This window comes from Dama dama, chromosome 4, assembly GCF_033118175.1.
Source record: "Dama dama isolate Ldn47 chromosome 4, ASM3311817v1, whole genome shotgun sequence".
Lineage (NCBI taxonomy): Eukaryota > Metazoa > Chordata > Mammalia > Artiodactyla > Cervidae > Dama > Dama dama.
The window spans coordinates 54,544,878-54,571,921 of NC_083684.1; the positions used below are offsets into that span (position 1 = coordinate 54,544,878).

Below are 27,044 nucleotides of genomic sequence, written 5' to 3' on the forward strand. Positions count from 1 at the left end.
ATGCGGCTGCCTGGCCCCAGCGGCCGCCACCCCCTCCTGCTGGTGCTGCTGCTGCCGCTCCTTGCAGCCGCCGCCACCGCCGCCTCCGCCGCCGGCCCCAGCCCCAGCCAGGCCGTCGAGGTCGCGGCGATCCCGGGCCGTCCGGCCGGGTAAGCCCCGCTGCGGCCCCTTCGTCCTTGTGCCCCCTCCACCCAATAAGTCCAGGAAGACCAGGACTTTCGGATTTAGGGGAACATGTACCCACTGCTTCGTGATAGGGATGAAGAACCAGAGTTCTTGGATTTATTAGGGCCCTCTATTTTGTAGGGGTTAGAATCCGAGGTGTATTGAGGTTCTGAGCGGAGGGACTCCCTCCGGTGCGGTAGAGACGGATGTGGCTTCAGGGAATTGTAGAGTTTATTTGGAGCAGGGTCCCAGTTTGTATGGGGATGGGGCTTTGGGTTCTCCTAGGATGATAGATGGGTGGGGCCGAGCTGGGATGGGGTCCCCAGGTTTCTGGGATGCTTAAGGAGGAAGAGTATGGGAGGTTATCTTGGCGCTTTAAGCAGGAGTTGAGACGTCTTGGTTTTCTGGGGTTTGGGAATGCTTGAATTAATTAATAGAGACCTTTTCCTATAAGACTTGGAGTTTGGTGTTGATGGCGGAGGGGCTTGTGGGAAATTGTGCGGAGGTGTGGTGGTGGGGGGTGCTCAGATTTCATGAGGGTTAAGGATGCTTTAGTTGCCTAGAATTAGAGGATTCCGGGCTTGAATGAGGTACTTGATTTCGGGCTTGATTTCGCGGCAAGAGATCCAGAATTTCGTATAGATTTGGAGTTATAGCCACTCTTCCTGTCTACGGGTGACGAGATCGGAGGAAACAGTCTGCCCAGTACACCCACCCCCCGCCCTGCGGCCCAGCGCTCCGTTACAAAGGCCCCGGGCTCCGCTCCCGCCTCGGTCTCTGCGAATACGTTTAGTAACCCGAGCCGCGCCGGGGGCGGGGCTGGGAAGGGGTTAACCCGGAGAAAAGGCGGGAGGGAATGACGGCAGGATCGGGGGTCAGGGAGGCTCCCACCCGGGCCGCCCCCTTCTCTACCCGGCCCCACCCGTCTAAAAAGAGTCCATACGGCCGACGTCCCCTTCGCAGCATCCCCCGCTCCTCCTCTCTCCTGCCCTGCGCGCGCGCCCACGGCCCTCGTCCCCCTTAGCCTGGGAATAATGGATTTGTCTGGGGGGCCCCTGGGTTGCGACGCACTTGCGCCCAAGCTGAGGACTCCGCCGGCCAGAATCGGAGACCCTCCCGGCGCGGAGATTCCTCCGAAGAACGACTCCTTCCTCGTGGTCAGGCGGGAAACTGAGGCCCAGGGACCAGGAGACTCTGGCTCCAGGATACAGAGCGTTGAAGGGCAGGAACGGGCTAGAACTCAGACTTCGGGATTCTCAGTGCTGGGCTGTGGCTCCTGTATCCCTGTCCACCTCTGCACCCCGCCGGACCCACAGTCAAAAGAGGACTTCCCTCCCCAGCCGTTGAGGCCTGTGGACGTGGCGCCATCTGCCGGCAAACTGCGGGATGACGGCCGAGTCCAGGACAGGGACGTGCGGGGAGGGCGGGGTTCTAGATTCCCAGAGCCGGCTTGGAAGTGCGCTTAGAAATCTTCTCTGAGTCTCTTTTTTTTTAAAAAAATAATTTTTAAAAAAGACTTTAAAATGTCTTTTCCAATAATTCCTTACCCACAAACACTTCAGAAGAAAAATAAACGTGAGGTTGCTGTGACCTTTATCTAAACCAATTTGCCTCCCATTGTACAGATGGGGAAACTGAGGCATCGAGGGACGTGCCTCAAATTGGTCACATAACAACCCCAAGCACCCTCCAGTCTTATCTTGGCTTCCCCTCCCCTATCCCTCACCACTGTCCTTTGGGGAGTTCTATAGTGCTAGGGGCTGAGTGACTTCCATCCCTCTATTTACAGTGTTCTTTCTTGTCGCTGCTGCCCTAGCCGATCGCCCAGAAGGAGCCGCTGCTTTAGAGGTGGGTTCTTGTAGGCGGGGTATAGGTTGGAGGGGAAAGATGGTAGAAGCAGAGGAGCTAGGGGGGTCCCTTCCTCATCCCTCACCCCAGCTGGAGAGCTGGATGAAAGAAGAACTCGGTTGCCTCCTTTTCCACTTAGTCCCTGGCTGTCTCTGAAGCCTCCTGCAGGATCCGGAGCTGCCGGCCCGAAAAGTGTGCAGGCCCTCAGCGGTGCCTGGCTCCAGGGCCCCCAGAGCTGCCGAGCCCCAGCCCCAGCGTGAGGAAGAGACAGGTGTCCCTTAACTGGCAGCCACTGACGTGAGTGTGTGACCCTCTCCTGCTAGATGCTCCCAACCCCGCCATTTCCAGCACATATCCCTCTGCTCCCTGGGTCTCCTTTTCCTTGCTCTCTCTTTCTACCAACTTACGTCTCTGTTTCTATTTCTCCTTTTCTTGCCTATTGCTGTCTCTAGGCCTTCCGTTTCTCTCTCTCTGTCTCTGTCTCCGTGTCCTTATTGGTTCCTTGCATCTGTCTCTCTCTATTGGTTCTTTGCGTCTGTCTCTTTCTCTCATAGTTACCTGCCTCTTTCCTCTGTCTTCTCTCTCTCTCCCTCCCTCATCCCGGTTTATCCCACTGACTTTGTTCTTCCTAGCCTCTAAAGAATGTTCCAGGCCTGATCCCCAGAAAGAGATGGAAGGGGGATGCAGAGCCTCCAGTGGAAGACCTCCTGATGTAGGAGGTCCCTTCCAGCTGCGGGAGCTGGGGGGAGGGGGTCAGCCTAACCGCGGTGACAACTCCTTCTCTGCCCCCTCCCACCCAGGCTGCAGGAGGCCCGAGCCCTGCTGAGGCGACGGCGGCCCCGCGGGCCGGGGGCCCGGGCATTGCTGAGAAGGAGGCCCCCACAGCGCGCCCCTGCCGGCCAGTCCCGGGGTAAGAACATCCGCCCTTCCTCCGCCGGGTTGGGGGGGGGCGGTGAGGGGGGATGGGGGGGGGTTCCGGGCCAGATAAAGCCGTCTGGTTCCCACGGTGCAGCCGCCGCCTAGCCGCCCCCCACTGTAGCTCAGCACCCCTCCCCAGGACTCAGCCTCCTCTAGGGACCCCAGCGTCCGGCTGCGAGAGGTGAGTCCGGGACAGGACCAGACGCGGGCCAGAGGCGCTGACCCGCGGGGGTGGGGCCAGGAAGCCAAGCGTCCGGGCTCCCCGCGGCCGAAGAGGGGGGCTCTGTCCCGGCCGAGAGCGCCCGAACTAGCCCAGACAACAAAAGCGATTGTGCGGGTTGGCGCCTGCCAGGTCACCGAATGCCCCAAATTGCGGGGCGGCTAGGGGCCAAAGGCCTCCCACTGCTCTTTCGACCCTCCTCCCGCCCTCCTCCTGCTCCAGCTCTCAGCCCCTGGGCTAGCACACCCCCTAGTCTCCGCTACCCTCAAAAGTCTCCCTCCTGCTGTGGCCTTCGGCCCAGATGTGTCCCCTCCTCCCTAAAGTCTTCCAGATGTGGGCCTTCCGCCAGATGTGAGGACCCCCGCCCACCATCTCCCTCCACCGTTTCCCCTAATCCATTCTGACTTCTCCTCCCAGGTGTGAGGGTCCCGGTCAGATGTGACTGCATCCTCAAGTGGGCCCCTCCAGCGTCCTGCCCACCAGGCAGACCCCCAGTCCCTTCGTGTGCCCAGGTGCACCGACCCTTCTCCTCCCCCCCAAGATGTGCCACCTGGCTGCCCAGATGTGCCATGACAATCGCCTACCCAGATGAAGCCCCTGTCTCTGTGACTGAGGCGGAGACAGCCTTTAGTCTTCTCCCCAAATGCGGCCCCCACTCCTCTTTCCTCCTTAAGGACTCAGCCTGGTCTGGGGTGGGGTGTGGGGGGGACCGGCCCGCCCCCACCTGTTCCCTTCCCCGTCGCTCCCCTGCGGGCCCCATTCACTTGTTGGTGCGGGGCGGGAGCAGAGGGGGCGCCCCCCTCCCCGCTCCGAGTCTAGCGCCCAGCCTGCGCGCCTCTGGCTGCGCGCCCAGCCCCACGCGCCCCCGCGCGGCCGCCGGGGAGGGAGTGGTGGGGAGGGGGGGCCTGAGCGGGGGCGCGGCCGCCCTCCCCCGCGGGCGGGCGGGCGCGGCCGGGCCCCTCGGGCGGGCTGGGGCGGCGGCGCGGCGGAGCGCGGCGCTGCAGCCATGGCGGGCGGCGCGCGGCTGCTCTGGGTGTCGCTATTGGTGCTGCTGGCGCTGCTCCGGCCGCAGCCCGGGCTAGGTCGACCCCGAGAGCGCCTCCGCGTGCGCTTCACCCCGGCCGTGTGCGGCCTGAGCTGCGTCCATGGGCCCACCGGCCCCCGCTGCACCCCGACCTGCGCGCCCCGCAACACCACCAGCGTGGACAGCGGCGCGCCCGGAGGGGCGGCCCCGGGGGGACCCGGCTTCCGCGCCTGTGAGTGCGGGGTGGTGGTCCCGAGGGAGGGGTTCCCCGGGGGGAGGAGGAGGATCCCTGGGGATGAGGGAGACAGTCCCCAGGAAGAGGGATCCCAGATTCCTTGTGCCAGAGTGCTGGGGGATCCCCGGCTTATTTAAGGAAGAGAACCTCAAATTCCTGACTTTTGGGGTTGGATCCTGAGAGTCCTGATTCTGCAAGCAGTGAAGGTTCTCAGGGACCTGTGGTGTCCCATGTGAGGCGACCGGGGCTGACTTTCCTGCCTTTGAGTCAAAGTGGGGAATCTCAGAATTGAGGGGCTCTGGAGCTTGGGGGAAAGGGGTTTGAATCCTGTGACTGTGAGCAGGGGTCCCCAGAGTCCAAGGGAGAGTTCCAGGGCCTTGAGAAGCGGTTTCCCGTTTCTGCTTCTTTGGGTGGGAGGCATTGGGAAAGTCTAGGATGGGAGTGCCTGTGAGGAGGGGGATTGGGGTGTGGAAAGTCGATCCTGAGAGCTGAGAGGAAAGGTGTTCATAGGAGGGTCTCTGCCAGACCCGGAGTTGCAAGGGTCGCACGTGGACGAGCAATCCAATAGGCGGTCTGGGGGGGAAAGGCGCCCCCTGGGGGCAGAGGGGACAGGAGGGTCTGCGCACCAGGCTCCTCTAGAGATGGAGAGCCCTGGCGGGGGCGGGGGGAGTCAGGTGAGGTAGGGGTGGTGGGCCACCTGTTGGCTCCAGGGCGTGGTGGTGGGTGGGCTCTCAGGGGCTGGGCCTACCTGCCCCCAGTCCCGGAGGCCCTCTGGAGTGGGGAGTGGGGGCCCCTGGCGCCGAGAACTCGCCCAGCCTGGCCCCCGGCCAACCCAGCCCTGGCCGGCGTGAGCTCATCTCTCGCAGGAGCCCCCGCCCGCTGCCACTCCCTCTCTCCACCCCTTCCTCCTTCTTTCCCTCACTCCCTCCCGGCCCAGCCTCAACGGGCCTGTGCCAGGCGCCGTGCCCAGGCGGGTGCCAAGCCCCTGGAGGCGCAAGGAGGGGACTGCGAGGGATGGGGGGAGGGCTGACCTCGGGAGGACCTCGATGTCCTCAGCTCCTCACCCCTCCAGGGGTGTGGGACATGGAGTTGCCTGTGCCCATCTAGCGGCCCGCCCTGCCCTCAGGGAGCTGGGCCGGGGGGCCTACATTCAGGACAAGAGAAGACAAAGCAGTGTCTTTGATGGCTCGGAAATGCCCCCTCCCGCGACAGCTGCCCCCCAACAGAGACTCTTCCTATTTTGGAATCTTGATTCCTAGTTAAGCCTCTCCTAAGCCTGCCACTTAGTTAAGGACCCCTCTTAGAGCACCCTAGAGTCCTGGCCTGAGCCCCCTAACTAGGGGAGCTAAGAATCCTCTGCCCTCAGTCCCCATGCCCCTCCGCACTGCTATCAACAGACTCCAGAGACCAGCCCCTTCAGTGAAGTTCCCGCCCACTCTTCTGATGTAATCGCCCCAAACTGCACCCCTCACCAGAGAAATCTAGTTTTGTCCCTCAGCTACTCCTCCCCACTTCCAGGGGAAACCCCAGATTACAAAGGCTGTACAGTGATAACTCTAGCCGAATTCCCTTCCTGAAAAAGTTTCCCATTTTCTTCTATTTCCAACTGAATCCCGTCAGAGATCCCCGATTGCTGGGTATCCAAGTCCTTCTCTCCCAGCTGACACCCTCCCCCAGAAACTTCTGATCCCTCTATTTTCAGAGAAACCCAAAGGTGGTCTTGATCAGCTGATTCTCCCAAGAGGACTCCAGATACGGTGCTCCCCTCCACCAGCCATTAATCTAAAGACGTGGGTACCTTATCCCTTAGCTGAGAGGGAAGGGGGTATTCCACAATATCTTAGAACTTTCCCAGACAGCTGAGGCCGGGGACTCCCAAGAATCCCACTACTCCATCTCCACCTTGCTCTCAGCACCCTCAAATTGGCCGTTCCTTCGAAGTCACTAGAGTTCCCTTAGTAGGTAACTCTCCCCAAAAGGACTAAAGAGGTTCCTTCTGCCTCCGTTTCCTCTGGGATCGGCTCTGTTTCTGTTCCAGAAACCTCCTGAGGTCTTCAAACAGCGGAGGGCTGCCTTCTAACTGATCTCCTCCCAGGAGTCCAGTCTCCGTACCCGTATAAGTTGAGGGGGCTCCCTCTATGTTTTCCTGTCTCCAGTGTGTGGCTCAGAATCCCACACACGCCTTTCTGGACGGCCCCGGCCGCCTGCCCCATCCTCCCCTCCGCACAGCTGTCTCCAGCTGTTCTCGGCAGCCCCAGGGGAGAAAGGGAGGGGGTGCCCTCGCAGGATGTGTCCGGCCTTCTTTGGCTCAGCGGGCCCGGGGCTCCCCCAAGGGTCCAGAACGAGGAGCCGCCGCCCTGCCCCCGCCGCACCCCTCTCTTTGTTTACCCCGCCGCACAGCTGGCAGCGCCCCGCCCCAAGGTGGCCCGAGGCCCAGCGAGGACGCGCACAGGGGAGAGCAGGCGCGTTCCCGCTGGCCCCGCCCCGGGGCTACCGGAGGCGGGAAGTCAGAGCTGGAACCCGGGAGCCGGAGCCAGAGGGGAGGTGGGCGGAGACAAAGCGCGGGGATGTGGGGCTAGGACGCGCAGATAGCCGGGAGGTGGGATGAGAGGAGCGCGGGCGAGCGAGCCAGGGCAAACTAACGTGAGGAAGGGAAGGTGGGTGGGGCTAAACGCAGCAGGTTAGACGCTTCGATGGGAGGGGTTTGCAATCCCTAGGGTAGAAGAACGCGATGTGGGCGGGGCGCATAGAAGCGGGGGGCGGGGATAAACGCACAGCCTGTGGGCGGAGCTTGAACCGGCCTCAAGGGGTGCGAACGTGCCTAGAACGGTAAGAAGACAGAGTTGCGAGCACGGGATGGTGCCAAGGAGTGACTGAAGTGTAGGTTTAGTCAATGGAAGTGACAAGCGCTGGGTCTGACGGGGCTGGACCAGCAAAATATGGGCAGGACTAAACGCGAAGGCACGAGTTAGAGCGGGCGTGACTGAGCCTATAGGCGGGGCCAACGCTATCTGGGCGGGGCTAGTAAGCCTCGGACTCCGCCGGAAAGTGGGACTTGAGAGGGAGGGCGGGGCGATATGAAAGTGAAGGAGGAGCTTGGGGGCGTGGCGAGTGGACTCAGGGGGCGGAGCTACACCTCCAGGGGCTGGACCCAGCCAATGCCAGTGGCCAGGGTTAGCGGGGAGATGACACAAGACGGCTCAAGGCTGAATGACTTAGAACTGAGTGATACCTTTGAGGCTGTAGTTATAACGTTACGGGTTGAGCTACTGAGGGGTTGTAGTTATAACGTTAGCGGCTGAGCTAAGTGAGGGTGCTCTTGTTCCAAGGGAGGATGCAAGGAGGGTTGCCGACCCTGAGTGTCCTCGCTCTCTCCCCAGTCCTGTGTCCCTTGATCTGTCACAATGGAGGAGTGTGCGTGAAGCCTGATCGCTGCCTCTGTCCCCCGGACTTCGCTGGCAAGTTCTGCCAATTGCATTCATCGGGCGCCCGACCCCCGGCCCCGGCCATGCCAGGCTTCACCCGGTCTGTGTACACCATGCCGCTGGCCAACCACCGCGATGATGAACATGGTGAGGAGCGTGCGGCCGGAGTTCCCTCCGTACCCTCCACCACCTCGTCGTCCCTCTGACTCCCGTGTGTCCTTCCTTCTCCTGAGTACCCTTCTCCACCGCGCCCTTTCCCCGCATTCCTACTCGTGCTTTGCCCCCGCGGTGCCTCTCTGCAGGCGTGGCGTCTATGGTGAGCGTCCACGTGGAGCACCCGCAGGAGGCGTCGGTGGTGGTGCACCAGGTGGAGCGTGTGTCCGGCCCTTGGGAGGAGGCGGACGCCGAGGCAGTGGCGCGAGCGGAGGCGGCGGCACGATCGGAGGCGGCAGCGCCCTACACAGTGTTGGCACAGAGCGCGCCGCGCGAGGACGGCTACTCGGACGCTTCGGGCTTCGGTTACTGCTTTCGGGAGCTGCGCGGAGGCGAAGTGAGAAGAGGCCGGTGGGGAGGGGCCCGGAGCGTGCCACCGCGCGGGGGCGCGCTCACCCTACACTTCCCCACAGTGTGCGTCCCCGCTGCCCGGGCTCCGGACGCAGGAGGTGTGCTGCCGAGGGGCCGGCTTGGCCTGGGGCGTTCACGACTGTCAGTCGTGCTCGGAGCTCCTGGGTAAGCCCCAGGATGTCCCCAAGGTGCTCGGAGCTGGGGAGGCCTGAGAACCCTGCCGCTCCCTGTACTCTGCCCGTAGATGTACCCTTACACGAATTCTAGCCACGCCTATCCCATTGTGGGGATCGTTTCCAGTCTAGACCCACCCATACCAGCTGGGACCATCCATTCCACTTTCTGACTTTGGCTAGCTACGCTGTTCTTACCCGACCTTCACGCCATTCGCCAACCTAAGGCTGACCTTGCGCTCAAACCACACTCAACACCTTTTAGTTACTGCCACCCCATTTTCGCCCCCGCCCACTCCATTCTCGCTCCTGCCGCCCCTTGCCCACCCTTCTCCTCTCTCCACAGGTAACACCCGCCAGGGGGGCGCCCCAGATGGGCCGTGTCCAGCTGGTTTTGAAAGGGTTAATGGGTCCTGCGAAGGTGAGCTGGGGCAGGGGTGGGAAGAGCTCGGGTCCAGAGAAGGGGCTGGCGGGGAGCTGGCCCTGATGCCTCGGGGGTCACCCCCTTCCTCGTAGATGTGGATGAGTGCGCGACTGCGGGGCGCTGCCAGCACGGACAGTGTGCGAACACGCATGGCGGGTACACTTGCGTTTGCCCCGACGGCTTTCTGCTTGACTCGTCCCGCAGCAGCTGCATCTGTGAGCCGCCGGGGTCTGAGGCTGGTCCCGTGTCCACCCTATCCTCATGGCTGAGCATCCCTGGGTCTAATTCCCTTAGACCACACCCTCCCAGATCCTCCCAGATTCCCTGGTCCCGCCCCACCCCCCACCCTCCCAGTCACTGGTACCTCCCCTTCCGCACATCTCTGACGACTCTCTGGAGCCTCTTCGGCTCCTCTAAGAACCCCTCAAACCTTTTGAACTCAGATCTCCAGACTTTCATCAGCTCCTCTCAAGCCCCGATATTTCCTCATCTCTCGCGATACTTCAGATGCTGAGATCCTTCCCAGACCCCTTTTCACCCCCTCAGACTCTCCCCAAGCCCAGAACCCTTCTCAGACCTCCAGGCCCCCTGCCCCAGCTCTTCTTCAGACTCTCTCAGAGATTTCCCAGATGCCCTTCACACCCACCGAGCCCTCCTTGGGACCATTCCCCTACCTTCCAGATCCCCTAGTCCACTACACTGCTAACCCTTCCCTGAAGAATTTCCTCCCCGGCCTCCCCAGCCCAACACGTGATCTCAGAGGCTAAGGGGCCGTGCTTCCGCGTGCTTCGAGACGGCGGCTGCTCTCTGCCCATTCTACGCAACATCACCAAACAGATCTGCTGCTGCAGCCGTGTAGGCAAAGCCTGGGGCCGGGGTTGCCAGCTCTGCCCACCCTTCGGCTCAGGTAAGTGCCTCCTAACTACCTTTCTCTGGCTTTTTTTTTTTTTTTTGCTTGCGTGCTCTCTGTTCGACTCTTTGCATCCCCTTGGATTGTAGCCCTCCAGGCTTCCCTGTCCGTGGAATTTCCCAGGCAAGAATGCTGGAGTGGATTGCCATTTCCTACTCCAGGGGCTCTTCCCGACCCATGGATGAGCCCGCGTCTCTTGCATCTCCTTCACTGGTAAAGTGGATTCTTTACCACTTGGGCCACCTTGGAAGCCCACCTTTCTTTCAGTTCAGTTCAGTTCAGTCGCTCAGTCGTGTCCGACTCTTTGCGACCCCATGGACTGCAGCACACCAGGCCTCCCTGTCCATCACCAACTCCTGGAGTTTACTCAAACTCATGTCCATTGAGTCGGTGATGCCATCCAACTATCTCATCCTCTGTCGTCCCCTTCTCCTCCCGCCTTCAGTCTTTCCCGCCTTTCTTCAGAGTTGACGCTAACATGCCTTCTAGGCTCCGCCCCCAGACTCTCCAATCAGGTTGGACCCTACTCTTAGCCACACCCCCAGCCTTTGAGACAACCTATCATCAGAGTGGACTCCGCCTGGGACCCCACCCCATCTTGGGCCACACCCACACCTGTGGCCCAGGACCTTGAAGTTAGGCTGTGTCCCAGGAGCGTCACCCCCAGTCTCAACCTCTCATAGCCCTTGAGATATACTGCTTACCCAACCTTGTCTCGAGGCTTGGTCAAGTCCCCAGCTCCTGAGACACTGACTCCTATCTAAGTTCAGTTTTGGGCCCCACCCAAGATACCCCTCTCCGAGACACCTCCCAGGCAATCTTTTTCTGCATAAAACCAGACCCCACAATGGACCTGATTGTTTCCTGGCCTTCAACCCTGTCCCTGTATACCCCAAACTAGACCCCGCCTTCAACTCCTGTCCCTGCCATCATTCCAAAGAGGGAAAAACATCCTTGGTCCCCCCACCCTTAGCCTCTGAGATGTCCCATTCTTTGGCCAGGGTACCACCCCATCACAGCATCCAAACCAAACCCCTAACACACCCCCAGGCCAAGCCTTCCCCACGATCAAGTCCAGACCCTCAACTCCCTCTTCTCTTTCTCCTTCACCGCCCTTCCGTCTCATTCCCCCCACTCTCTTGCCCTTTCTCTGCCCATCTTTCTCCCTTTCCTGTTACCAGAGGGTTTTCGGGAGATCTGCCCAGCCGGCCCTGGCTACCATTACTCGGCCTCCGACCTCCGCTACAACACCAGACCTCTGGGCCAGGAACCACCCCGAGTGTCCCTCAGCCAACCCCGTGCCCCACCCTCCACCTCTCGACCACTCTCAGGTGAGCTGGTTTCTGGAGGAGGGGGTGTTGTCTCCAAGGGGCTGCCTCAGGCTCACCAAGAAAAGGGGGAATGATCAGGGACACCCAAATCCAGGTCTCCACTGCTGACACCCCTTCTTTACCAGGCTTTCTGCCCACTCATCGCCCAGAACCTCGGCCTGAGCCCCGTCCAGGCCCTGAGCTTCCTCTGCCCAGCATCCCTGCCTGGACTGGTCCTGAGATCCCTGAATCAGGTGTGGTAGAGGAAAGTGAGGGTATTGATGGGGGGTATTACAGGCAAGAGTTCCAGGGAGGGGGGCTTCACTGTGAAGATTCTAGAATAGAACAAACAGGGATGTGACAGCCAGAGGAGTTAAGAAATGGGTGGGAAAAGATCAAGGTTTGCTGGGTGGGGTGGTGTTTACATCAGGGGCTGGAGTCAGACAGGCCTGGGTGAAAGTTCTCTGTCATTACTGTGAGGATTAAACAACCTGTCTGTGAAGTATCTAGGAGATAGTAAGTGCTCAGTTAATGTGAGACAGATAAGTGATTTTCGTGGAGGACACTAAGAGCATATTTCAGGCAGAGGACTGGAGAGTAAAATATTTAAAAAATGGAGACTTTGGACAGTATGGGAGGATTCAGGCAGAAGATCTGATGAGGACATTGCATGATAGAGAAGGGCATCAAGAGAGAAGACTGGTTTGAGGAGGGACACCCAAGAGGGTGTTTTAGGTAGAGGATCTGAGGGAATTGTACTGGGATGAAAGGGACGGGATTCGTACATGGGGGAACGCTGGCTCACTGGAACCCCGCAGGTCCCTCTGCAGGCGAGTGTCAGCGCAATCCCCAGGTCTGCGGCCGCGGACGGTGCATCCCCCGGCCCAGTGGCTACACCTGCGTGTGCGACTCCGGTTTCCGACTCAATCCGCAGGGCACACACTGCATCGGTGAGCCAGGCTGAGGGGGGAGGATGGAGGCGGGGCGGGAGGCTGTACGCTGTCACCTCCTGACCAGGCCCTTCTGTACCCTCAGACGTGGACGAATGTCGCCGCGTTCCCACGCCTTGTGCTCCCGGGCGCTGCGAAAACACGCCAGGCAGCTTCCGTTGCGTATGCGGGCCGGGCTTCCGAGCCGGCCCGCGGGGTACGGAGTGTTTGGGTGAGAAATCCAGGCCCCACCCCAGCCGGGGTCTCGCTCCAGCTCTCTCTCTGGTGCAGTCCCCGCCCTCGCACGCTTTCCCACGTCCCTTCAGCCCAACTACTGCCTTGGCCTGGCCCCCGGCCCCGTCTCCAATCTCCAGACCGATTCCGGCCCCATCACTGCCTCTTTCGCAACCGGCCCGCCCTTCCGGTTGGGGCGGGTCCCTGCCTTCTACAGCCTGGCCCTCTCTAGGGAGCTGGGTCCTGGCCCCGCCCTTTCGTTGGCCCCGCCCTCATATAGCCCCGCCCCTTCTATGTTCCAGACTAGTGCCTTCCCTCTCCAAGGCCCCTCCCCTGACCCTCAACTGCTGTAATCCACCTCCTCACCATGACTCCTGATTTCCGCCCTGTCATACCATTGCCCCATTCCCAATTCACCCCTTGCCCCGCTCCTGCCTTCCCTTTTCTGGGTCTGCAAAGCTGCCCTTCCCGCCCTTCCCCAGTCCTTACCCTCCCCCAAATTGTCCCCCTCACGATTCCCCTCTCTGCCTCTGCCCAAGTTGGGTTCCCAACTCAGGTCCTGTCCTCCCCGCTGAAGCTCCGCTGCAGCCTTAAACCGACGCACTCCGAGCCCCTCTACCGCCCCTGGCTCCCGCTTCAGCCTGGCCCCTGCCCCAGCTTGACTCCGCCCCTGCCGTCCCCACACCACCCCCCCACACACCAAGCCGTCTGGGGGAGGGGAGGAGGCTGAGTGTCTGCCCCAGCCCCGGCCACCCTGTTTGTGCCCGCAGACGTGGACGAGTGCCACCGCGTGCCGCCACCGTGTGACCGTGGGCGCTGCGAGAACACGCCTGGCAGCTTCCTGTGCGTGTGCCCCGCGGGGTACCAGGCTGCGCCCCACGGAGCCAGCTGCCAGGGTGAGGGACTGGGCATGTAGGGGGGAAGGGAAGAGCAGCAGCGGTGCAGGATGCTGAGACCGAGCCAGGAGGCTGAATCGAGACAGAGGCCAGGCTCTGAGAACCAGACAGGCAGCTTGGTTGGGGACGAAGAGGCCAAGTGATGGAAAACAGAAAGGCTGAGTCATGGAGGTTGGAGAAACAGAGGGAGGTGGGTGGAGATGAAAGGGTAGAGTTATGAAGGACAGAGTTTAAGGAGGCCGGCTGATATGGACTAGAAAGAGTTCTAGGAAGCAGACAAGCAGCTTCATAGGGATTGAAAAAATAGAGGGATAGAAGATGGAGGTAGGATGATGGATAGGATGGCAGAGTGATGAGGATGGAGAGCAGGGGCATTAGGACAGGGTGGCAGGATGGTGCAGGGTGAAAGGTCAGAGCGATGGAGGTCAGGGAGGCAGAATAGAGTAGGGGGGGAGGGGCATAAAGGAGGTATGACCTGGGTCCCTTGTTCTGAGCAGATGTAGATGAATGTATCCAGAGCCCGGGCCTGTGTGGCCGAGGGGTCTGTGAGAACCTGCCTGGCTCTTTCCGGTGTGTGTGCCCCGCTGGCTTCCGAGGCTCGGCATGTGAAGAAGACGTGGATGAGTGTGCCCAGGAGCCACCACCCTGTGGGCCGGGCCGCTGTGACAACACAGTGGGCTCTTTTCACTGTGCCTGCCCTGCTGGCTTCCGCTCCCGAGGGCCTGGGGCCCCCTGCCAAGGTGAGGGGGCCAGGTCTAAAGTCACTCCGCTGCCCCCCTTTGCTGTGGGAGCCAGAGAGAGACAGGTTTGGGAGGGGGTAGCAGAGAGGCAAAGGGATGAGACACAGTGGAGGAGGACAGGGACAGAGGCCTGGGGAAAATGAGGGGGTGGGGAGGGTCTGGCTCCAGAGTCTTTCCCCCTTTCTCCAAATATGAGGGTGCTCTCCACTCCTCCCCCCTTTTCTGGATGATGCCCTTGTGCTTGTGGGCCTTCCCCCTGGCTCAGCAGTAAAGCATCCATCTGCAATGCAGGAGATCATGTACAATGCAGAAGATACGGGTTAGATCCTGGGGTCAGGAAGATCCCCTGGAGAAGGAAATGGCAATCCAGTCCCAAGTATTCTTGCTACCCCATGAAAAGAGGAGTCCGGCGGGTTACAGCACCACCTTGTGCTTGTGGGAACTCTGAGGAAGGGACAGGGTTGAGGCACAGAAGGCATCATGCAAGAGGTGGTATCCTGGGTACTTCGTGGCAGTTAGAGAGACCATTAATGGGGAAGCAATGCAAGGATCGGTCCTTCTGGCAGGAGGGGGCAGCCTGAGCAAGATCCAGGACACTGCCTCCAGAATGGAATGTTGGGGTGGGTGGTGATGATAGGGGGTCCAGGCCCCTTCTTCAGCCCCACTGGCCTCCTCTGCCCCAGATGTGGACGAGTGTGCCCGTAGTCCCCCGCCCTGCGCCTATGGCCGATGTGAGAACACGGAAGGTGGCTTCCAGTGCGTCTGCCCCACAGGCTTCCAACCCAATGCTGCCGGCTCCGAGTGCGAGGGTGAGGCCGGGGAGGGAGGGAGGAATGTGTATGGATGAGGTGGGCATTGGGCCACTCCTTCAAAGCCGCACTCTTGTCTGCTCCCCAGATGTGGACGAGTGTGAGAACCACCTGGCGTGTCCTGGGCAGGAGTGTGTGAACTCACCGGGATCCTTCCAGTGCAGGGCCTGTCCTGCTGGTCACTACCTGCACCATGGCCGATGTACTGGTAAGATCAGGTCCTGGGTGTGACCTTGGACCTGCCTCATGACTCCTGACTGAGATTGTGACCTCTGACCTGACCTGCAGCCTTCTAACCTCGATCTCAGTCCCCTTACCTGGACCACAACACCCAGAGCATGACTGCGATTCTTGACCTAGACTTGACCCCTGATCAGAGTGCAGTTTCTGATCTGGACAACGACCCTTGGCCCTGAATGTGATTTCTGCCTCTGTGATCAATGACCTTCAACTTGACTGTGACATTTGACCTTAGCCATGAACCCTGCTGATAACCCTGGGACCCCAGCCCTGGTAGCAGTTGTGCCGCTCCTGTCCTCTGGCCCTGTTTTCGACCTGTGACCCCTAAACTTGACTGTGACATCCGATCTAACCATAACTACCAACTGTAACCCTGACCATAACCCCTGACTCTCTGTGATGCTTGACCCTGTCTTTTTCACTTCCCCTGCCCTTCCTCAGGGTCCCTTCTCTGGAACCTGATTGGGTTCATGATCCTGGATCCCAACCCCTGACCAGAGACTCGGACCCCTGACTCATCAGAATGGCATCCAATTATCCTGCTTTATAATACTTGACCCCTTACCCTAACTAATGTCTGACCCCTGTCCCAGTCCCTTCACCTGCCCCTGGGATCCTGGCACAGGGAGTTCCCAGAAACCCAGACACAGGATCCCCCGATGATGGTCCCCAGGCTTAGGGAGCCCTGGTCTCCCTTACCCAGTTCTGCTGTTGACTCTTCACCTCACATCCAACCCAAGACACTTCCCATCATTTCTTTCTGACCCTCATCCATCTGTCCCTAAGCAGAACCTCTTCTGAAGTCTCCATTCCCGCAGATGTGGACGAATGCAGTTCGGGTGCCTCCTGCGGCCCCCATGGACATTGCACTAACACCGAAGGCTCCTTCCACTGCAGCTGCGAGCCAGGCTACCGGGCGCCAGCTGGTCGGCCCGGGCCCTGCGCAGGTGGGCTGGGTGGGGAAAGGACTGGACAGCCTTGGGGTGGGCCCTGGCTTCCTGGGCAAAGCCTGGTGGGGAGGTGGGAGTTGGACTCAGGGACTGTATAGGTGGAATTTAGAGATTGGCCGTCTGGGGCGTGCCTTGCGAGCAGAGTTGCGGCTTTGTAGGCGGGGCTTGGGTACCGGGGGCGGGTCTGGTGACCCAGTCTCAACTCTGGGTACCCTAGACGTGAACGAGTGCCTGGAGGGCGACTTTTGCTTCCCCCACGGTGAATGCCTCAACACCGACGGCTCCTTCGCCTGTACTTGTGCCCCCGGCTACCGGCCCGGACCCCGCGGAGCCTCTTGCCTCGGTCGGTACCCAGGCTGGGCCTGGACCGGGAAAGGGTGGGGAAAGGGAGGGGCGGAGTTGGAGAGGAAAGGGGGAAAGGGCGGAGTCTGGATAAATTGGGCAGTGAATGGAAAGGCTCGAGCCAAGCTCTTTGGGAAGGTGGGGCTTGCAGGAAAGGGAGGAGCCTAAGGCAGGTGGGGGAAGGCGTTAGAGTCTCGGAGCCATAGGGGCGGGGAAAAGGCGGTGGAGGGGCGTGGTCTGGAATGTCAGGCAGGGAAGGAGAGTGGCTTGCGGTTGCCGACACTGTCCCGCAGACGTGGACGAATGCAGCGAGGAGGACCTCTGCCAGAGCGGCATCTGTACCAACACCGACGGGTCTTTCGAGTGCGTCTGTCCTCCGGGACACCGCGCCGGCCCAGACCTCGCCTCCTGTCTCGGTGCGAGACCCCCCCGGCCAGATCCCTCTCCCCTATTTGTCTCCCTATCTGCCTCCCCTCTGCTGCTTCCTCCTTTCCCCTTTCCTGCGTCTCCCGCCTCCCCCTTCTGACTCTGCTCTGCCCTCCTTGACTCCCCCACCCGCTCTCCTTTCCCTCCTTGCCACCCCTCTTCCCCTGCGCCGCTTCACCCATCTGACTGCCCCCCACCCCCTCAGATATTGATGAATGTCGGGAGCGGGGCCCGGCCTTGTGCGGGTCCCAGCGTTGTGAAAATTCCCCGGGCTCCTACCGCTGTGTCCGAGACTGCGACCCCGGCTACCACGCAGGCCCCGAGGGTACCTGTGACGGTGAGACCACTGCCCCCGCCCCCGCGAAGAGCTTTCTTGATGACTAAGGAGTGGCTCCAGGCTTCACTTACCTCTCTCCCCATCGGTGCAAACAAGCTACTAGTGTGTCCTTACATTGTCTGTAGTGGGGAGACAGGAGGCTGAGGGAAGACACTTCTATCAGGAAACAGACCAAACCTCGCTTCCAGAAGCAGCACAGATTTGGGGGTGGGGGGGATGGTGTGCAGGTCAACATTTTGTGGAATAGATGAAATGACTGTGGACTGCCTTGGGTTCTTGGGCTGCCAGACCCCTGATTCATGGAAACCTAGTTTCATGGACCTCATTCACTAATTTCACAAGAATTCATTAAGCCCTACTGTGTGGGACACTGGCAGCAGAACAGGCAATAAGTCCAACAGTAAATCCCTGTCCATGGGACTTCCCTGGTGGTCCAGTGGGTTAGACTCTGTGGTCCCAATGCAGGAGGCCCAGGTTCGATCTGTGGTCAGGGAACTAGATCCCACATGCTGCAACTTAAGATCCCACATACCACAATGAAGACCCAGCACAGCCAAAAGAAAACAAACAAACAAATCTCTGTCCTCATGGAGCTGATGTTTTAGGGGGGAGAGACAGACAATAAACATGTAAATAACCCTGATTCATTCAGCAAATGATTTAGGGGCACCTACACCTGAGGATACAGTGAGGAACAGGACAGACACAAACCCCTGCCAACGTGGAGCTTGGATTCTAGGGAGGTGACAATTAGCATGCTAATAAATACATGGATATAAGTTTAAGAAGGGAAGTAAGGCAGGATAAATGGACACAGAGGATAGGTTAGATAAGGGGGGGCTGGTTTAGGGGGGCTTTACTTAGACTGTGGAGTGAAGCAAGAGTGGGAGCCATGCAGATAGCTGAGGGGAGAGTGTTTCTGACAAAGGGAACAGCAAGTGCAAAGGTCCTGAGGTGGGGCCACGTTTAGGCTATTTGAGAAATGGTAATGAGGCCTTGCCTGCCTTAAGAGGTATCAATGCTTGTTGGTCAGACTTGTAGAATACCAGATTCAGAGACCTCTCAGGCACAGGAACTGGAAGCAGCACCAAGAGCCTGTGACTCCAGGCCTGTGACCCCCCTCTCTTTCCCCTCTGCCCTTCCCACGCTTTCGCAGACATAGATGAGTGCCAGGAATACGGCCCAGCGATTTGTGGAGCCCAGCGCTGTGAGAATACCCCTGGCTCCTACCGCTGCACACCAGCCTGTGACCCTGGCTACCAGCCCACGCCAGGGGGCGGATGCCAGGGTGCGTGTCCCTGGGGCCATGGGTGAGATGCGGAGGGGATAGAAGTTCCAGCCGCGGCCTGACTGTCTGGTGGTTGCAGATGTGGACGAATGCCGGAACCGGTCCTTCTGTGGGGCCCACGCCGTGTGCCAGAACCTGCCTGGCTCCTTCCAGTGCCTCTGTGACCAGGGCTACGAGGGGGCGCGGGACGGGCGTCACTGCGTGGGTACGGGGCTCCTGGGGGAGGGCGGGGCCAGAGGGTGGGGAAGGGGCTGGTCAAGCCCTGCTCCTCTCCATAGATCTGAGTGCATGTAACCTTTAGGGGTATGGAATTTAGACCTTGGAATATAAGATAATCTTCATGTCAGTCAGGAGCCCCTATTAACTCAGATTTTATTTGGGGTATGCTTAAAAATTCATGCATAAGGGAGTAGAAGTGCAGTAACCTTAAGTGTAGGTAAACATTTTTTTTCCTCCAACATTTACAAAAAAATGTTTGGCAGCACATGGGACCTTAGTTCCCCAACCAGGGATTGAAACCCTGTCCCCCGCATTGGAAGGTAGAGTCTTAACCACTGGATGCCAGGGAAGTCTGCCAACACTTTATGAGAAAATTTTCCAATACGGCAAGTTAAAAGGCCTGTAGAGTGAATCTCTGCACAGCCATGACCTGCATTCTGTTATCATTATACTTGCTTCCTCACATGTCTCTCCATCTCATCCACTTAATTTTTTGGAGAGATTTAAAATTAAATTGCAGGCATCACTATATCCCTCCCCCAAATGTTTCGTGCATAATGCATGTCATTAACCAGAGATCAATATGTGTTCACAGATATTTTTGAGGTTCAACTTACATACAGTGCAATGCATGAGTCTTAATTATACATTCTCTTAGTTTTGACAAATATGAACACATCAGGCTTCATTTCTTTAAAGGGAATCAAAACTGTGAAGTTCAGGGAAGTATTTGAACTTCGGGGATATGTGAATATAGGAATTAATGAGGCTTGCTGTCTCCCAGCTCTGCTATCCTCTATTGCATTTATCTTCAGGCAGATTCTCTTTTCATAATAATGAAAGGGGCCCTCGCACCTCTGGCCGACATCCTCAGCTTGCCATCCCTAGCTACAGAGGGAGGCTCTGTGTATTTCTAGAACAAGTCCCAGGACTGGCTTTGATTGGCCCAGCCGGGTCACTGCCTGTGTCTGAACCAGAGAAATGCATCAAGCTGCTTGACCTGCTCAAAACACATGGGTTGAAAAATGGAGGAGCAGAGGGCTCCCGTGGGGGAAATCAGGGTTTGTCACTGGAACATAAGTAGAGGATGGGATCTGAGCCATTAAAATACTTGAAAGCTCAGACTTTTATGGAATTCCAGAATTTTACCACCCTTGACTCCCTCTTCCCTGTTGTCTCCTGCTCACAGATGTGAATGAATGTGAGACACTACAGGGCGTGTGTGGAGCTGCCCTGTGTGAGAATGTGGAAGGCTCCTTCCTCTGTGTCTGCCCCAACAGCCCTGAGGAGTTTGACCCTATGACTGGGCGCTGTGTTCCCTCTCGGACCTCTGCTGGTGAGACTGAGATCAAAGTCTACTTAACTGATGGCTGTTGGCCCTGCAGAAAAGTCCTGAGCTCTAACCATTCCTGATGTGGACAGCTGCCATCAGTTAGATGCTGTTGTTTTAAACAAGAAAAAATCTGCAAAACACAGGAGTTAACCTAGGTGTGGGACTCAGTGTCAGGAGAAGTAGATCATGGTTCTGACTTGACCAGATTCCTCCATTCAACAAATGTTCACTGTGTTTAGGCCCTTTTCTGGGCACTGAGAACACAATAGTGACCAGAAAAGACCACCCTGTCTCCAAGGAGCTCACAATCCAGTGGGGACAGATAGCAATATAGCCTGACAGTAATCATCTAGAGAAATCAGGACTGTGATGGAGGCAAGGGCCATGCGGTAGGTGGGGAGGAGAGGGCAGGTGAGAGAGGGGCTCTAGCAGCTCCACGTGGACAGGTTGTGGGGCTGCCTAGGTCGGGGAGCAGCGTCTAGGCCTAGGTCTGGGTTTGAGTATGAAGATTCCCAGGCCGGTTTGGGATGTGTTGATTAGGAGGCCTCAGGGAGGCCTCTAGGAGGCCAGGGAAATGCCCTCTTCTCCTACCTGAACTGCAGGTGGGATGAGGGGCCAGATGCTTGGGAGAGGGAGGTAGGGAGGTAAGAGGTAAAGAAATGAGAGGAGGCAAGAATGGAAGAGACCATGGCCGATGGTGAGGGGTGTGGAGCCAGGTTCTGCCACACGGGGGCCTCAGTTTCCCCGTCCTTAATGGGCTAAAGCCCCTTGTCTCCCCAGGTACGTTCCCAGGCGCACAGCCCCATGCACCTGCCAGCCCCAGTCTGCCGGCCAGGCCCCCACCCCCGCCCCCGCCTCGCCGGCCCAGCCCACCTAGGCCGGGCCCTGTGAGCAGCGGGCGCAGGGAGTGCTACTTTGACACGGCGGCTCCAGATGCCTGTGACAACATCCTGGCTCGGAACGTGACGTGGCAGGAGTGCTGCTGCACTGTGGGTGAGGGCTGGGGCAACGGCTGCCGCATCCAGCAGTGCCCGAGCCCCGAGACAGGTGGGCATGGGCCTCGGGGTGCACGCAGGGCTGAGGGTTTGGGTAGAAATAGATGGACATGGGACGGGGACAAGGGGACACACTTGGACAGGGGGGCAGAGGTGCTGGTATCGCATGGGCAAGGGTGACTTGCCAGCCAGGTGGGCATCAGGCTGAGAGGTGGATACAAATAGGCGCAGGGGCTGAAGTCTTGGGCGGTGAAGGGCAGGCATGGGGCAAGAGTGAGCACTGAGGCAAGTGGGCACAAGCAGGCCCAAGGCAGGGGCCAGGGCCAGGGTGTGGGGGCTCAGCCCTGTCTCTGTGTGCAGCTGAGTACCAGTCATTGTGCCCCCATGGCCGGGGCTACCTGGCGCCCAGTGGAGATCTGAGCCTCAGGAGAGGTAAGGCTCACCCGCCCTGTCTCCAGCCCAGCTCTGTCTCACCATGTCTGTTTTCTTCATCTCTCTCTCTCCTGTCTCCTGTCTTTCCCCTTCCCACCCCTATCTTCTCTCTGTCTCTGGGTCTTTGTCACCATCTCTTCCTCCTTCTCTTTCCTGATCCTGCCCTGCAGCCACACACTCCCCTCCCCCGATCCAGCCCATCCCACCACCTGGCCCTCCCCCATCTCTGGTGAGGCGCGTGCCTCTGATCATCTTTCCCGCAGACGTGGACGAGTGCCAGCTCTTCCGAGATCAGGTGTGCAAGAGTGGCGTGTGCGTGAACACAGCCCCAGGCTACTCGTGTTATTGCAGCAATGGCTACTACTATCACGCCCAGCGACTGGAGTGCATCGGTAAGAGCCCCCCCCACCTCCACCATCACCCCCACCCTCGCCTGGGACTCTTTCCAACCCTTGGTCACGCCAGCGCCTCTCTGGAATGTGACCACCACCAGCAGGAAGTCGTTCCTGAAGTCTAGACTCCATTTATCAGATTGTCAATGCACTGGGGAAAGGGCAAAGGGGAGGAGGCTACTTCCTAATCACTCCCTCCATGCCTCCCTAGATAATGACGAGTGCGCGGACGAGGAGCCAGCTTGTGAGGGCGGCCGCTGCGTCAACACTATCGGCTCTTATCACTGCACGTGCGAACCCCCACTTGTGCTGGACGGCTCGCGGCGCCGCTGCGTCTCCAACGAGAGCCAGAGCCTCGGTAAAGTATTCCCGCGCCCCGCCCCGTCAATTACCACGCCCCAGTCCCGCCCCTCTTAGCCTCCGCTCAGCCTCAGGCCTACACCCTGGCCACGCCCCTCGCGCGTGGCTCGGTCACGCCCCTTAACGCCCCATTTAGCCTCTGGTCTTGGCATTTGCCTCTCAGAACTAGAGGCCAGCTGGCGTGGTTAAAGACGAAGGTTTCAGAGGAACCTCCCTGCCACTTGCTGGTCCCGTGTACACAAGCACGTTTGCTCTTGGACCCCGAGCACATTGAGTAGATTGGCAGTAGCCCCTACCTTAAGAGGGTGGTTCTAAAGAATTCTGTTTTCAAGAACAGGAGGAGGACCTGGTCTCACTAAGTGCTAAAAGCATGCTTTCTGTTATTTCCCTGTGTGTCTCTGTCTCTTTGCACCTCTCTCTGAGTTTCTGTCTTTAGGCTTTTCTCTAAATTTCTGACCCTCTCTGCATCTGTCTTCGCTTTTAGGTCTTTCTCTCTGAACCTTTGCTTTCCTGTATTTCATTGAATCTCTTTTGATGTGTTTGTCTTTATTTCTTTGGGTCCTTTCTCTCTTTTTGCCCATTGACCCAAACTCTCTTCTTTTGCTTCCTCTTCCTGCAACATCCTCCCACACTCTATCTAAGACGTCATTCAAACAACAATGCTCAGAGAGGAAAAGCAACTGCCCTGGGGTCACAGAGCCTCCCAGAGGCCAGGCTTGGATAGATTCCTCCTCTCCAGACCCTATCTCCCTCCTGTTTGATGACTCCATGCCAGGCCAAGCCCTGTACTCACCTGGAGCTACTTCAGAGGACTTCTGGAAGCCACATCACAGCCGATGAGAAGGACTGAATGATAGGGAGGGGCTGGCTGGGCTGAAGGAGATTGAGCAACTTGGGAAGACTTGAGTGTCTTCTTCCTGCCTTGATGCATGCTGTCTCTGCCCTCAGATGACAATCTGGGAGTGTGCTGGCAGGAAGTGGGGGCTGACCTCGTGTGCAGTCGCCCTCGGCTGGACCGCCAGGCCACCTACACAGAATGCTGCTGCCTCTATGGCGAAGCCTGGGGCATGGACTGTGCCCTCTGCCCGGCGCAGGACTCAGGTACTGCCACCGGCCTGGGCTGCACGTAGAGACTCTGCCCCTCAGGCTCCAAATCCAGTCCCAGACTCCCAGTGTCAGACTCCAAGACACCCCCAAACTCAGCCCCTCAGACCCCTATGTCCCAGCCCATTCCTAAATCTTGGTTTCTTAGGCCCCAGGTCACAACCCAAAGACCTCCAAGCCTCAACCACAGAAAACCCAAGGCCTGACTCAGCAGGTGTCATAGTTCTAGTCCCATAGGACCCTGAGGTCTGGGCTCTCAGACCCTCAACCCTCTCTGGAACCCCAAGACAACCCATGAGAACTCTTCCCCAAAGCCTGGACCTTTAGAACTCAAATGCCAGTTGCTCAGATCCTGCCATCCTGGCCCCCAGACTCTGGTCATAGCTCACAAACCTCCAAGTTCCACTGGCTTGGATATTTACATCCAAGTGCCTAAGAGGCCAGCCCACAGCAACAGAGATCCCGCTTGCCTTGTCTCTTAAAAGCCCAGAGTCCCCCATTTCTCAGCCCTTGGGAAACCAGTGCCAGCCCCAGGTCCTTGGTCCTCTGACTTCCAGGTCCCATGGCTCAGATCCACTCCCATGCATCCTGACCCCTCAGGTCCCTGATACTTACCAGTCCTAAAACACCTCCATCCCACCTTCATAGGCCCCTAGCCCCAGATCTCATGGGGTCCCCAAATTCCATCACTTGGATCCTGACTTCTAGCTGTAGTCCTCAGTACTCCTGACCTCAGTGCCTTGGAATCCCAGTCTCAGTCCTCAGACCTTCGGTCCTGGCTCCAGAACCTCTGATCCCAACCCTGCAACCCCAACCCGCTCCTTTGACACCCATCTAATGTCTCAGCCCAAGCCCCTCCCACCCTCTCCTCCAGGCTCCTCTTCCCTGAGGGGAAACATAAATAGCCGGTGCCGGGGAAGCCCGAGCTGATTGTTAGGCTTGGCTCCTATTTGCAGATGACTTTGAGGCCCTGTGCAACGTGCTGCGCCCCCCTGCATATGGACCCCCGGGGCCAGGTGGCTTTGGACTCCCCTACGAGTATGGCCCAGACCTAGGTCCACCTTACCAGGGCCTTCCCTATGGGCCTGAGTTGTACCCACCACCCGTCCTACCCTATGACCCCTACCCACCGCCACCTGGGCCCTTCGCCCGACGGGAGGCCCCTTATGGGACGCCACCCTTCGACATGCCGGACTTTGAGGACGATGGTGGCCCCTACGGTGAATCCGAGGCTCCTGCTCCATCCGGCCCGGGCACCCGCTGGCGCTACCGGTCCCGTGACACCCGTGGCTCCTTCCCAGAGCCCGAGGAGTCGCCTGAAGGTGGAAGCTATGCTGGTGAGTACTGAGGCCCGAGTGATGAGCGCCAAGTGTACAGAGATGGCAATAGGAGAAGGGAAGGAGGGAGGGCCGGGGAGAGACAGAGATAGAAACAAAGAGAAGTCGGGGCAGACACAGGCTCAGAGAGACAGGGAAACAGAGATATTGTTGGAGAGAGCGACAGAGGGCAGAGATGAAGAGGAACAGAGCCGTCTCAGTAGATGAACCGAGAAAACGATGAGGACAGAGGGAAAAGCTAGAGAGAACAGAGCAACGTAAACATCCCAGCCCCACAGCGCCGCCCACAGTCCTGGAGCGGGATGAACAGTTTAGAAGGGGACCCCGGGAATCAGGGGCAGGGCCCCACCTGAACCCCCGAATCCCCACACTCTCCGCAGGCGCCCAGGCTGGGCTCTACGAGGGCCTGGAGGCAGAGGAGTGCGGGATCCTGGATGGCTGCGCCCACGGCCGCTGCGTGCGCGTCCCCGAGGGCTTCACCTGCGACTGCTTCGACGGCTACCGCCTGGACATGACCCGCATGTCCTGCGTTGGTGAGGGAGTGGGCCAGGGCCAGCATCGAGGGTTTGGAGATAGGGTGGAAAACCTTTACTAGCGGTGGGTAATCAGGGTCGTCAGGAAGACCGGCCAAACGGCTAAGCAAGGGAACAGGGATGGGGCATGCCTGAAGATCAGGTTGGGAGGAAAGCCAGGCTGTGACCACAGGACCAGGGCTGGGCTTGAAGCTGGATGGAGAGAATAGAATCCTGCAGGCGTAATTGCTAAGGACTCCCAGGGCTACTTTGAGCAATTTGCTTGACTTCTTTGAAGAACCTTCAGTCTTCCCATCTGTAAAATGGGAATATGAATTATGTCTGCCTAGTTTAGACAGCAGGAAAGCTGAGTGGTTACAAGCCAGGACTCTGGGCAGTTGGATAGACCTCAGGCTCTGTCCAGCAGCGTGATATGTGATCCCAGACAGGTCACTGTCCCTTGCTCAGTTTTTCTCATCTGAAAAATGAGCTTATCTTACATAAGCCATTTCACAGAGCCGAGAACATAGATTTGCAATGACAGTGTAAACCAAAGCTCAGCGAAGGGAACTGACTTTCCCAAAGAGCTAAGAAACAGCAGGGGGCTGGGCACTCGAGAGTCTTTTCGAGCTGGTCTGAGAATTTCCTGGGCTTTTTGTGTGACACGGGGCGAGAGGCTTCCCCATGCTGAGCCTCAGTTTGCCCAGTACCTACCTCATAGGGTTATTAGGAGGGATAGTTAATACAGGTAATATGCTCAAAACAGTGTCTGGCACAACAAGCATTTGTGGTTGTTGATATCATCATCAGTGTTGATTTCCTAACAAAACCCCAGTGTCCTGGGCGCTGCCATACCCATCTCACAGAACACACAGCTGAAGCGCAGAGAGGTTAAGTCACCTGTCCAGACTCACACAGCCAACAGTCTCCACTCCAACAGGAGATTCAGCATCACAACCCTCAGGGGCCAGCGAGGCGGGCTCCTGGGTCCCCAGCCCTGAATAGCACTCCTGGTATCCCCTCTCCCCAGACATCAACGAATGTGATGAGGCCCAGGCGGCCGCCCCGCGCTGTGTCAACGCGCGCTGCGTCAACACCGATGGCTCGTTCCGCTGTATCTGCCGCCCAGGATTCGCACCCTCCCACGAGCCGCATCACTGCACGCCCGCCAGACCCCGGGCCTGAGTCCCCAGCAGCCCCGGGCCGCAAACTCCGCGCTTGCGCACGCGGGGTCCCTGCTGCGCAACCCTGCCACCCGCCCGCTTGCGCGCATGCGCACAGGGATGCCGACCCGGCGGAGAGGCGGGTCGGTGGGACAGATGGACAGAAGGAGCAGCCTTCCTACCGACGCCACGGGCCCAGGCTTAGCCCACGGTCCCCTTCACATTCCTGCTCCTTTTTATAAAAATGTTCAATTAAAAAACACCTATTTTGTACCTTCCGCCTCTGTCTGCCTGATGTTTCTCAAAGTTTGGCTCCAGTTTGTTCTTTGAGCCACTAAATTACATCCTCTCCCCTTTCCTGCGCCTCTGTCGCTTGCTCTATCTCTGCCTCCTTTGGTCCCTGCTTTTCTCCTGTGTCTGTTTCTTTGTCTCTGCCTTCGGGCTCTTGTCTTTCTGCTTCTTTGCCTAATTCTCTGTGTCTGTTTCTGTGTTTTTCTGTTTCCCTCTTTGTTTCATTCTCTCTCTAATCTCGAGGTCATACCTCTGGATTTTTAACACTCCTGCCCTTCCCGATAATCCTGTCCATAGCCTCAACTTCCCCCTGGCTTAGGCCTCAAGAAGGGGTGGGATAGGGTAGCCTAACCCCTGATCAAAGGGGTCCCTCTTTACTCAGCTAGAGGGAACCCAGATTTCCTCTACTTCCCAAAGAAGTTTCAAGCTTCTCTGGAGCAAGTGGGCCATGGGGGAGGAGGTGGGAGCAGGAGTCTCTGGAGGGGGACGTCCAGACCCA

At 58.6% G+C, this 27,044-nt stretch overlaps 2 protein-coding genes across 3 annotated transcripts in view; both read left to right on the forward strand.

Annotated features, from left to right (window-relative positions):
- LTBP4 (latent transforming growth factor beta binding protein 4) lies at positions 1 to 26,532 on the forward strand. Of its 2 annotated transcripts, XM_061139327.1 has the most exons (33): positions 1 to 149; positions 1,955 to 2,013; positions 2,172 to 2,310; positions 2,814 to 2,923; positions 7,791 to 7,982; positions 8,138 to 8,385; positions 8,462 to 8,564; positions 8,919 to 8,993; positions 9,089 to 9,211; positions 9,739 to 9,903; positions 11,088 to 11,237; positions 11,363 to 11,470; positions 12,035 to 12,166; positions 12,252 to 12,377; positions 13,150 to 13,275; positions 13,773 to 14,015; positions 14,699 to 14,824; positions 14,913 to 15,032; positions 15,883 to 16,011; positions 16,232 to 16,357; positions 16,650 to 16,772; positions 16,988 to 17,119; positions 18,276 to 18,407; positions 18,487 to 18,612; positions 19,816 to 19,962; positions 20,740 to 21,006; positions 21,315 to 21,386; positions 21,650 to 21,778; positions 21,990 to 22,136; positions 23,087 to 23,239; positions 24,199 to 24,579; positions 24,960 to 25,112; positions 26,122 to 26,532. In XM_061139327.1, the coding sequence occupies exons 1-33, from the start codon at positions 1 to 3 to the stop codon at positions 26,274 to 26,276; spliced, it is 4,866 nt and encodes a 1,621-aa protein (XP_060995310.1). In that variant the 3' UTR covers positions 26,277 to 26,532. The 2 variants fall into 2 exon arrangements, with proteins under 2 accessions (XP_060995310.1, XP_060995311.1); XM_061139328.1 differs by lacking the exons at positions 1 to 149; positions 1,955 to 2,013; positions 2,172 to 2,310; positions 2,814 to 2,923 and adding an exon at positions 4,144 to 4,407.
- Positions 1 to 27,044, forward strand: part of ZNF780A (zinc finger protein 780A) — a 428,674-nt gene that overhangs the window by 386,348 nt on the left and 15,282 nt on the right. The window lies entirely within an intron of this gene.

Coding starts and splice junctions, on each gene's coding strand:
- LTBP4 (XM_061139327.1), top strand. CDS start 1: ATGCGGCTGCCTGGCCCCAGCGGCCGCCACCCCCTCCTGCTGGTGCTG. Junction 17,120..18,275: donor CCCCGAGGGTACCTGTGACG/GTGAGACCACTG, acceptor ACGCTTTCGCAG/ACATAGATGAGTGCCAGGAA. Junction 23,240..24,198: donor CTGCCCGGCGCAGGACTCAG/GTACTGCCACCG, acceptor TCCTATTTGCAG/ATGACTTTGAGGCCCTGTGC.